Raw genomic sequence first — 12,374 nt, forward strand, 5'->3', positions numbered from 1 at the left:
ACTTAGACCAGAAGTGATTACTTTTTCTGTTGACACTCACAGTAGTTTGCTGTAGGCCTTTTTAACTGCCAAGAAGTTAGGCACTAAACATAATGCTCTGTTACTACAGCCATTTCAGTCTAGGTTTGTTTTTGATTATTTCTGCCTCTTCTCTTTATACTGACTGATTTTTTTCTTTCCAGTCAATGGTTTAATTGAAAACGTATCTTTTTTGGTAACAGTTTTATTTGAAGCATAATTCACATACCATATAATTTACCGGTTTAAAGTGTACAAGTCAATGGTTTTTAGTGTATTCACAGAGTTGTGCAATCATTACTGCAGTCAATTTTAGAACATTTTTGTCACCCCCCAAAAGCATCCTGTACCCTTTAGCAGTCACCCCCATGTCCCCTATCCCCCCAGCCCTGGAAACCACTAATCTCTATTTTATCTCTATGGGTGTACCTGTTCTGGGTGTTTCATATAAATGGAATCACCGGTATCTGGTCTTTGGTGTCTGGCTTCTTTTATTCAGCCTAATGTTTTCAAGGTTCATTCATGTTGTAACATGTATCCGTATATCACGCATTTTTAATTTTTATTTTATTTATTTATGTTTTAATTTTAATTTTTATATTTATTTGTTTGGCCACACCGCATGGCTTGCGGGATCTTAGTTCCCTGACCAGAGATCGAACCCAGGCCCTCGGCAGTGAGAGCACAGAGTCCAAACCACTGGACTGCCAGGGAATTCGCATCATTCATCTTTTAAAAAATTGTGGTAAAAATTATGTAACAGGACATTTGCCACTTTATCCACTTTAAGTGTACAATTCAGTGGCATTAAGTTATACTCACACTGTTGTGCAACTATCACTACTAACTATTTTCAAAACATTTTCATCACCCCAAAGAGAAAACTCTGTGCCCATTAAGCAATGATTCTCCATTCTCCCCTCTCCCCATTTCCTGGTACTCTAATCTAATCTAATCTACTTTCTGTCTCTATGAATTTACCTATTCTAGATATTTCATATAAGTGGAATAATACAATATTTGTCCTTTTGTGTTTGGCTTATTTCACTTAGCATAATGTTTTCAAGATTCTTCCATGTCGTAGAATATATCAGAACTTCATTCCTTTTTATGTCTGAATAATATTCCATTGCATGTATACGCTACATTTTATTTATCCATTCATCTATCAATGGACATTTGGGTTATTTCCAGCTTTTGGCTATTATGAGTGATGGTGCAATGGACATTCTTGTATAAGTATCTGTTTGAGGGTCTGTTTTCAGTTCTTTTGGCTATATGCCAGGAGTGGAATTGCTGGGTTATATGATACTTTTTAAAAAATATTTATTTATTTGGCTGCGTTGGGTCTTAATTGCATCATGTGGGATCTTTGTTGCAGCATGCAGGATCTTTTCTTTCGTTGCAGAGCATGGGCTCTTTGTTGCGGCACATGCGCTTCTCTAGTTGCGTCGTGTGGGCTTAGTTACCCCACAGCATGTGGGATCTTAGTTCCCTCATCAGGGATCGAACCCACGTCCTCTGCATTGGAAGGTGGATTTTTAACCACTGGACCACCAGGGAAGTTCCCCGATAATTCTATATTTAACTTTTGGAAACTAAACTGTTTAAGCATGCACCTTTTGAATATATTTCAGTCCCCTCAAATTGTGATTATATAAATTATATGCTCATGGACTTTTATTGAGGAGTAGTCTTAGTTCTCATAGATGAGGGGAATTCTAGTGTAAGATCAGCTTCTAACTTCCAATTTAAGCACATTGAAGAATCTAATCCTTCTGCTTCCTTTCCAGCCCTGCTGCAGATTTGGATCTGAAATCCTCCTCCTCACATTCTGATCACTCCTCTGAAACCTCACTGCCTGAAGCCCGAAAGGATAAATATCGCCAGGAATTCAGCCTGCTTAAGTTGCAGACAAGTGAGTAAGTCATAGGTCCTCCTCCACTCCCAGGGTCTTTGCAGACGGCTGCCATACTGTTGGGTGCCATTCACTGAAGGCCCATTAGGTGCCAGGCATTCAACACACTTCACCTCTAATTCTCACAACAACTCTGCTGGGCAACTATTTTTATGTGTTTTGCAAAAATAAAATGCTTTTATGTAAAAACCATAAATGTACTGTAGCAAAATACTAAAACAATAAATAAGTATGTAGAGTATAAAAACCCATACCCCAATATTCTCCAATAATCTTCCCATTCTGCCCCATAGCTGTGAAGAGTTTGATATATATTCTTTGAGAATTTTGAAATGTATATATGTATGTATACGTTTATATATATGTATGTTTGTATATATATATATTTATTGCTTGTAATGTACCACCATATTTTCACTAGTAGAAAATAATACACCAATTATTTTCACTAGTAGAAAATAGTACACAAATTATTTTCACTCAAAGTAAATAGATCATGGACCTCTTTCTTTGTCAATATGTATAGACCGGGGCTTCCCTGGTGGCGCAGTGGTTGAGAGTCCGCCTGCCGATGCAGGGGACACGGGTTCGTGCCCTGGTCCAGGAAGATCCCACAGGCCGCGGAGTGGCTAGGCCCATGAGCCATGGCCGCTGGGCCTGTGCGTCCGGAGGCTGTGCTCCGCAACGGGAGAGGCCACAACAGTGAGAGGCCCGCGTACTGCAAAAAAACCCACAAAAAACAAAAAACATATAGACCTATGTGGCTAATACAGACCTACCCATTTTACACAGAAGGAAACTGGGGCTTGGAGAGATTCAGTCACCCATACGAGTACACGAACCTAGGAAATGAAGGGATGGGATTAGAACCCAAACTTGCTTGCTTCCAAAGCCTGTGTTCCTTCTCGGCCACCAAAGAGCACAAGAGTTTCTTAAGCAACCCTAGAGCTGTCAGGAGATCTTTTATTGTTTAAAATCACTTTAGCCATTTTACAGGAAAAGGGTCAAATGAGGAAACAGAGACACTGAGAGGTCCAGTAACTAGCCTAAGGTCTCACAGCAGCCTTTCTCCTTGGTCATAATCGTATGTACACATTTCCCTGTGTCACTGTAGTGCATGCATGTGCCACTGTTGCTGCCAACGCCATGTATCATCCGGTTAAGATGCCATGGGTGTTCCAGCCCTTCCCTGGTTGATGGGCATTCTGTTCTTCCTACACACTTATTAGAGAAAGGTTGGATTGTAGGTGGTTGTAAAACTGTCTCTGAGCTTCCTAACCCATACATCACTTCCAACCATAAAACTGGCTTTATTTTTGAAGGGGAGGGTAAAAAGGGAAAAAAAGAGAGCCCTCTTAGATAGCTTTCTTCCTACTTCCCTGCCTTTTGTGCCTAGTTCCACAGAGTCTGACACTACCCTCGATGTAGAACCAGGGAATTATACACGTTATACACATTATAGTCAGATAGAATTATACACATTATAGCCAGATAGTGCCTGGGGGGCGGTTCACAGTGTTTTGTCATCCAACTACATTGTGACGCTGGGAGCAGTGCTGATGGAAGGATTTCTGATGTCTTGCAGAAGATGGGCAGCGTCCTGAGTGGACATTTTACCCAAGGCTTAGCAGCAACATCCACACCTACCATGTTGGAAAGCAGTGTTTCTTCAACGGGGTCTTCCTCGGCAACAGGAGGTCTCTATCAGAGAGGACGATGGACAAGTGCTTTGGGAGGAAGAAATACGGTAATGTTTTCCTCCTGGACCTTAACTATGCAATGTTCAAAAATACTCCCGAGTCATGATTCTGCAGGCCCAGCATCACGTGGCTGGGGGCAGCCCTGCGGGGTCACCAGGTCACCCAAGTGCAGCCAGGAAGATAGGAAAGTGAAGGGGATGGTTGGCAGATTGCACTTTTTGGCATAGAACTCACAACATATGCTGATCTACATTTTTGTTTTTCTCTGGATTTCATAAAATGCTAATGTGACATTTAAGTCATCAGATAAGTTCTCTCAGATACTTATTAATAGAAACCTCCACTGAAGTCCGAGGAAAATAATTCAGGTTTTAATTAAATGCTGCCTGTCATATGCATTTAAATCGTACTTTAGATTCTCTTTTTTTTAAAAGTGCATTCTTTTTTAAAAATATTAATTAGTTAATTTATATTTCGGCTGCGTTGGGTCTTCGTTGTGGTATGCGGGCTTCTCATTGCAGTGGTATCTCTTGTTGCGGAGCATGAGCGCCGGGCACCAAGGCTTCAGTAGTTGCAGCACGTGGGCTCAGTAGTTGTGGCACGTGGGCTCAGTAGTTGTGGCACGTGGGCTCAGTAGTTGTGGCTCACAGGCTTTAGAGCTCAGGCTCAGTAGTTGTGGCACACGGGCTTCATTGCTCTGTGGCATGTGGGATCTTCCCGGACCAGGGCTGACTTCCCGCTCCTAATTGAGATGCAGCCATAGGGTGGAACAGGAAGGATTTATTTTTTAATTCTTATTTATTTATTTATTTTGGCCACACTGCGCAGCTTGTGGGATCTCAGTTCCCCAGCTAGGGATTGAACCCCGGGCCACAGCAGTGAAAGCACAGAGTCCTAACCAGCGGACCGCCAGGGAATTCTCAGGAAGGATTTATTTAACTGGTTTATGTATGAAAACAACTGAGAAAAATTAAGAAGGGGTTAAGTTTAGCTTTCTGTTGCTTAGGCATGCTCTTGGCTACAAGTAAGAGAAAATCAAATTATCACAGACTTAAATCATAAGATATCTATTATGTAATTAACAAGAAGCTTCGACAGCCAGGTGACCTATGTAGTCTGGTTGCCCAGTGATGTCATCAAAGATGTAGGCTCGTTTTGTTTCTTTTTGTGTGTGTGTTACCATTCTTCGTAGTGTTGGATTTTCTTGTCTTGATGCTTGTCACCTTATGGTCACAAGATAACTGTCGCAGTTCCAAGAATCATTTTTATATTCAAGACATGAAAAAGAGGAAAATCTCTTGTTGCCTTCCCCTTTTAGAAGGAAGGAAAAGTTTTCCCATATGGTCCTTGGGAAACTTCCTTCCACTCGTGTCTCACTGGCCAGAACTGGGCCAACTGCAAGTACGTATCAAAAGTAAATGAGATTATCATGATGATCCAAATCCTAACCCTAACCCATCACTTCCCTCCTAACTCGAAAGTAAACATTGTCCTGAATTTTGTGTTTATTATTCCTTTTCCTCCCTCCCTCCCTCCCTCCCTCCCTTCCTTCCTTCCCTTTACTGTTTTTATTGTCTTGTCTTCCCAACTAGATAAGATTCCCTATTCTCTAACCTTGAATTTTCCAGATTAAAAAAAAAAAATTGGGGGCTTCCCTGGTGGCGCTGTGGTTGAGAGTCCACCTGCCGATGCAGGGGACACGGGTTCGTGCCCCGGTTCGGGAAGATCCCACATGCCGCGGAGTGGCTGGGCTCGTGAGCCATGGCTGCTGAGCCTGCGCGTACGGAGCCTGTGCTCTGCAATAGGAGAGGCCACAACAGTGAGAGGCCCGCGTACCTAAAAAAAAAAAAAAAAGAAAAATTGGGATGCGGGTGGTATTAGCCTAGTCCTAATTTCAAATAATAATAACAACTGCTACCATTTCTTTTTTTTTTTTTTTGGCCATGCCATGTGGCATGTGGGATATTAGTTACCTGACCAGGGATCGAACCTGAGCCCCCTGCAGTGGAAACGCAGTCTTAACTAACCACTGGACTGCCAGGGAAGTCCCCATTTCTTTTTTTTAAGCATTACGTGGGTATACTATTTTTATTTATTGACGTTTAAATTTCACCATTAAATATGGAACAGAAGTATATGCTGGCCCTATGTTCAGATTTTTGAAATAAAGATAAATGGATAGATAGCTTTAAGGGTGCAACATACTAAACATTGCACAATATATATTAAACAACTTAGATTATACCTTTATACATTTAGTAGCACAAGTATAGGGATAAGCCATGCAGTTGAAGGAAAAACCTGTTCAGGACTGAACAGAGAGGTCCTTGGTTGCTGACAGAATCTCCCCTTGACTTCAGACTTGAGACAAACCAAGGAGTCTGTCAATATACAAAAACCACTGAATTCAGGACAAACAGTAGCCACTGGGTAGATGCTAAGGAATTGGCTCTTGCTAATTCGGATTGTGGGGACCAGTCTGAAGGGTTGGCTGGATGCTGGAAATGCTGCAGCCCAAGTCCAGGATCTGTAGATTAGAAGAGCAGTCTAGAGACAGAATGGTTAGTGCATTCTTCAAAAAGCTCTGGTTTTCCAAACAAGTTCCTAGGATACTTTCCCCAAACAGGGTGCTGCCATTTCTTGAGTGCTGATTATGTATACAGATTATTCTCATTCAGTACTCATGATAGCTATGCAAAGTAGACATTTGAAATAAACAGTTTATAAATGAGGATTCTAAGGCTTAGGGAAGTTAAACTGCCCAAGGGCACAGAACTAGAAATTGCAGAACTGAATTTGGACTCAGGCGTGACTGATTTCACAGTTCAAGCCCTTCTCACCACTTCTTGTTGTCACCTGATCTTTACTTGTCAGTACCCTGGTTTGGGTTTCAAAAGGTAGGGTCACTCCACTCTCCTTGCTTTGAATCCTCAGCATTTCATCCTCAGGAAGCGCTCAATGTACAGACGTAGTTGATGTTATTTCCCTGCACTTAAGAGCTAATAAAAAGTTTAGCTGAAGAGTCTTAGCTATTGAAAAGGGTTTTGAAAGAGTAAAAAACAGAAAATTAAAAAATCAAGTACTCCAGTAACTCAAGTACTTCCACCAATTGTGCAAATGGCTTTTCTGAGTTAGCTAGAGAAATTTGGGCAGGTAGGAAACAGCTTATTAAAAATCTTCCCCAGCTCTCCATTTGGCTTGTATCTTGTGAGTACAGGTGAATGGAGCAATATCAAAACAAGCATTTAAAAATTAAAAAGAGGGTCCTTTTCATTGGGTGTGTGAGCAAAGAAGGAGGTTGTGCTTCCAGCCATGCATCCTTGCTTCTGATCCCAAGGTGGTTAGTCTTGCAGTCCAGGATTATTCCCTTAGGAGATGCATCTGGTGTAAGAGGTGCAGGTTTAAACGACCATCCTGTACCAGGCTGACTCTATGTGGTTAGTTACTTATTCCTGGGGCGTTGGAAGCGGCTGGGTTGGGTGTCAGAGCATGGGCTGAGGAAGCAGTGTTTGCTCAGCATCAGTAGACTTTTTCGTGACTCCTCTTCACCAGGAAGGCCACCTCCTACTGCTACACTACCCTAGTCTTTGAGTCAGAAGGAGTAGCAGAGCCCTTATTAGTTGATTTCCTCCTGAGACCCAGTCGGAGAGGCAGAGCCCCAATTAGAGCTGCTAATCCCGGAGGGATTCAGGGATTCAAAGTGCACTAATGTTCAGGAATGAAAAGATTTCAAGTCAGAGTTCATGCTAATCATTTCAGATACTTTTGATTCACCATTCATTTTAAACCAAAACATCCCATCCAAACCTAAGCTATTCTTCTTTCCCAGGGTGAGGTAATCATAACAACACCTTTTATTAATTAATTAATTTATTTTTGCTGTGTTGGGTCTTCGTTTCTGTGCGAGGGCTTTCTCTAGTTGTGGCAAGTGGGGGCCACTCTTCATCGCGGTGCACGGGCCTCTCACTCTCATGGCCTCTCTTGTTGCGGAGCACAGGTTCCAGACGCGCAGGCTCAGTAGTTGTGGCTCACGGGCCTAGTTGCTCCGCGGCATGTGGGATCCTCCCAGACCAGGGCTTGAACCCGTGTCCCCTGCATTGGCAGGCAGATTCTCAACCACTGCGCCACCAGGGAAGCCCAACAACACCTTTTAAAAAACGTCTCAAACATAGGCTCGCACTTTTATTTGTTTTTTTTAATCTGTTTTTTTACAATTTATTTTTAATTTTAATTTTATTTTATTTTAGGCTCACACTTTTCATCTCTTCAAGGTGAGACAATCACAAACAGAACATTAAGATACCTATATGTACCTCATAATAAAACACTAAATTATCCTGTTTCCATTGTCATGTCAATTCTTACGGTAAATCTGTGGATCATCTTCAGCCCTTTTTATGATTTTGTTTTCAAACTCCATTCACAGTTATTGATCCCAGGAATGGAATCCCAAAGGTAACTCCAGGAGATAATCCATATATGTGTCCAGAACAGAGTAAAGGCTTCCACAAAGCAGGATCAACTCTCCCGCCAGGGAATTTTTCAATGTAAGTGTATGTTAATACTAGGGTTATTTAGTTAACTTTAAAGGAATTGTATTTCTTTCTACTACATATAAATTATATTTTACAAGGGGTGAATCTCAACAAGACATATTTGGTGAGAATTTCTAAAAAAATCTGTACCTAGTTCCTTAGTGTATGCACATGTACATGTGTGTAATTGAAATCATACACAGGATCTTGACTACAAAAAGGTGGTTGTTAATTTTGTTCCTGTTATTATCAACAAATATGAAGACTTCAATTTTCATACTGAATCAGATTGTTGATTAGCGACTACTATTTGGATTGACTTGTACTTGCAACTAAGCATTGAGGAGAAATGGAGGGTCATTAAATTAAAAGAGAAAACAGTTGATATAGTACATTAAAAGTATTTTAAAAAATCAATCATGTTCCAAAGAAAACAAAACCACTAATTTGAAAAGATACATGCACACCAATGTTCATAGCAGCATTACTTCCAATAGCCAAGATATGGAAGCAACCTAAGTGTCCATCAGCAGATGAATGGATAAAGAAGATGTGGTGTATGTACACAATGGAATATTACTCGGCTGTAAAAAAGAACGAAATTTTTGCCATTTGCAACAACATGGATGAACTTGGAGGGTATTATGCTTAGTGAAATAAGTCAGACAGAGAAAGACAAATACTGTATGAGATCACGTTTATGTGGAATCTAAAAAGTAAAACAAACTAGTAAATATAACAAAACAGAAACAGACTCACAGATATAGAGAAAAAACTAGTAGTTACTAGTGGGAGGGGGAGGGGCAAGACAGAGGTGGGGACTAAGAGGTACAAACTACTATGTATAAAATAAATAAGCAACAAGGACATATTGTACAGTACGGGGAATATAACTGACATTTAATAAGAACTATAAATGGAGTATAACCCTTAAAAATTGTGAATCACTATGTATACACCTTAAACATATTGTAAATCAACTATACCTCAATAAAAATTAATCATGTTTGTTTTAATGATGTTTACTAAAAATGGTAAAAAAATAATAAGAATTATGGCCCTTAACAGTTTTGAAGCCCATACGTAACAATTAAAACCAGAAAATAAGACATTTTATTGAACACAATGATGTATTGATCTCTTTGCCATAGAAACCACACCAATCTTGTGGTTGCCTTTTCTGTTTTTCAGAATGCCTTATGAAAAGAAATTTGATACATTTATTCCACTTGAGCCTCTTCCACAAATTCCCAAGTGAGTTCTCTCAGCATGTTTCATATTATCCTACCTTTATGAAAATATCAATTGTTTATTTTCTCCTATGGAGGAGCTCATAGACACCTAACACATAGGGACCTTTTGAATCCCAGCAGGTGGGTGAGGCAGTTTGAATGGAGGGTTTTTGGTTTCGAAGGTCAAGTGTCTGTGGAGTCTGGCAGCTGGGCTGCTCACATCCGCAACAGATATGATGGACAAATACCAGATGCCACGTGTAGTCCTAGGTGTGCACTGTGAGGGGTTTGATGTGGAGCAAAAAGTCAGGGTCCCTGCTTTCCAAAACATAAGAGTTTGTTAGAAAAGACAGGGCTTTCCCTGGTGGGGCAGTGGTTGAGAGTCCGCCTGCCCATGCAGGGGACACGGGTTCGAGCTCTTGTCCGGGAAGATCCCACATGCCACAGAGCAGCTAAGCCCATGTGCCACAACTACTGAGTCTGCGCTCTAGAGCCCGAGAAACACAACTACTGAAGTCCACGCACCTAGAGGCCGTGCTCTACAACAAGAGAAGCCACCGCAATGAGAAGCCCGCGCACTGCGATGAAGAGTAGCCCCTTCTCACTGCAATTAGAGAAAGCCCGCGCACAGCAATGAAGACCTAATGCAGCCAAAAATAAATAAATAAATAAAGTTATTTTTTAAAAAAAAGAAAAGAAAGGCATATGCTTAAATGAGTGCAGCCAGGGAGGATGGTTAGAGTTTGAAGAGGTAGAGAGCAAGCTATTGGAGTATTTCTGTATTTGAGGGAAGTATCACTCCTCTGATCTTATATGTTAGCTCAGCTCCATTCTGAACCTTATACATTTTGATATGCAGGTTATCCTTATTTTTTGAAGAATTCTGCAGTTCGCATTGGTACTTTCCTTTTGGTTAAAGAATTCCTTAATAGATAGATTTTGAATTTCCAGGTAGGAGAGCTTTTTGGTTTTTATTTTGTAATTCATTTTTACTTCTATCACCTTGTGATCAGAAAATATTGTTTTTATTATTTTTACTTTATGGAACTTATCAAAATTTTCCCTGTGATCTAATATACGTTCGATTTTGGGACTCTCTCCGCATGCATCTGAAAGTACATTCTATTTCATCAGGATTCGAAGTTAGATACATACCCAGAAGATTTATCTTATTGATTATTCTGTTTAGTCCCTATATTTTCTTACTCATTTTTGTCCACTCATTTTGTCCACTTGGACCAAGAGTTGTTGTGTTATAATGTCCCAATATTAGTGTGTTTCTATCTTTATTGTTTTTTTTAATAGATTTCTTTTTTTTTAAAAAAATAAATTTATTTATTTATTTTTGGCTGCGCTGGGTCTTCGCTGATGCATGCGGGCTTTCTCTAGTTGCAGAGAGCGGGGGCTAATCTTTGTTGCAGTGCGCAGGCTTCTTGTTGCGGAGCACGGGCTCTAGGCGCGCGGGCTTCAGTAGTTGTGGCTCACGGGCTCGAAAGCGCAGACTCACTAGTTGTGGTGCACCGGCTTAGCTGCTCCGCATGTTGGATCTTCCCAGAACAGGGCTCGAACCTGTGTCCCTTGCATTGGCAAGCGGACTCCCAAACACTGTGCCACCAAGGAAGCCCTATCTTTTTTGTTAATTGTAGCCATTAGCATTATAAAAATATCTTTCTTTTTCTCATTTAATGCATTTGTCCTATGTTATACCTAGCCAGATATTAAGATTACAACTCTTACTTTGTTTTGTTTGCATTCGACTAATATTTCTTTGCCCATTCTTAGACTTTCGAATCACTTTGTTTTAGGTCTTTCTCTCAGACAAGGAATTGGATTTTGCTTTGTGAGCCAATTTGAAAATTTCTTTTCTTTAAGAGGTGAATTAGGGCCATTTGCATTTATTGATTTGACAGATTTGATTTCAATTCTATCATAATAGTTTATGTTATATGTATTATGTGTATTATATTTACCCTGAGTCTTTCACTGTTTTCTTTGATTATTTCAACAAAAGTTAAAAAATTGTTTCTTCTGATGTTTAGGAATGCTTGTGTTCTTATCCTGCTGGTTCTTTATGCTAATATCTTTCTATATTGCTGTTCGTCCTGCTTTTCTTTTTGGCCACTGCCTCACGGCATGCAGGATCCTTAGTTCCCTGACCAGGGATTGAACCTGTGCTCCCTGCAGTAAAAGCACAGTGTCTCTTTTTTTTTTATACTTTATTATTATTATTTTTTTAATTTTAATTTTATTTATTTATTTTTGGCTGTGTTGAGTCTTCATTGCTGTGCATGGACTTTTCTCTAGTTGCGGTGAGCGGGGACTACTCCTCGTTGCAATGCACGGGCTTCTCATTGAGGTGGCCTCTCTTGTTGCGGATCATGGGCTCTAGGCGCGCGGGCTTCAGTAGTTGTGGCTCGCGGGCTCCAGAGTGCCGGCTCAGCAGTTGTGGCGCATGAGCTTGGATGCTCCGTGGCATGTGGGATCCTCCCGGACCAGGGTTCAAACCCATGTCCCCTGAATTGGCAGGCGGATTCTTAACCACTGCGCACAGAGTCTTAATCACTAGACCGCCAGGGAAGTCTGTCGTCCTGCTTTTCTTACTTGGGCTTCTACTATTGGGTTGTCAGCTTTAAATGATAACCATTACTTCCACCTGTTGCTATGTGTGGTAATACTCCAGCAGGTTTATCAGGGTATTTTCTCAATCATGATGCACTTCTCCCTAAAAACATGAAAATTTTAGCTGCCAAAAGATGAAAACATTCTTCGTCTTCCTGCTCTGACTCATCCCAGGAACCTTACTTCCTGGTACCTCTCAGAACCCACACACTGCAGCCCAGCATATGACCTTTCAAATCTCAACAGACCTGGGAGGACGCTGGGTGTCTGTATTAGCTGAGGTCCCGGCAGAAAGCAGAAGGCACACTCCGGTGGGATTCTGAAGACAGTTTAGTGAAAGGACTGTTTACCA

The 12,374-nt window shown here is 40.9% G+C and overlaps 1 protein-coding gene across 2 annotated transcripts in view; it reads left to right on the forward strand.

Annotated features, from left to right (window-relative positions):
- Nucleotides 1–12,374, forward strand: part of SPATS1 (spermatogenesis associated serine rich 1) — a 52,954-nt gene that overhangs the window by 38,985 nt on the left and 1,595 nt on the right. For both annotated transcript variants that reach the window (XM_033423901.2, XM_033423902.2), the window contains exons 5-8: nucleotides 1,812–1,936; nucleotides 3,522–3,683; nucleotides 8,063–8,183; nucleotides 9,363–9,425. In XM_033423901.2, the coding sequence (XP_033279792.1) occupies nucleotides 1,812–1,936; nucleotides 3,522–3,683; nucleotides 8,063–8,183; nucleotides 9,363–9,425 (471 nt within the window). The remainder of the gene's footprint in view (nucleotides 1–1,811; nucleotides 1,937–3,521; nucleotides 3,684–8,062; nucleotides 8,184–9,362; nucleotides 9,426–12,374) is intronic.

Source organism: Orcinus orca, chromosome 10, assembly GCF_937001465.1.
Source record: "Orcinus orca chromosome 10, mOrcOrc1.1, whole genome shotgun sequence".
NCBI lineage: Eukaryota > Metazoa > Chordata > Mammalia > Artiodactyla > Delphinidae > Orcinus > Orcinus orca.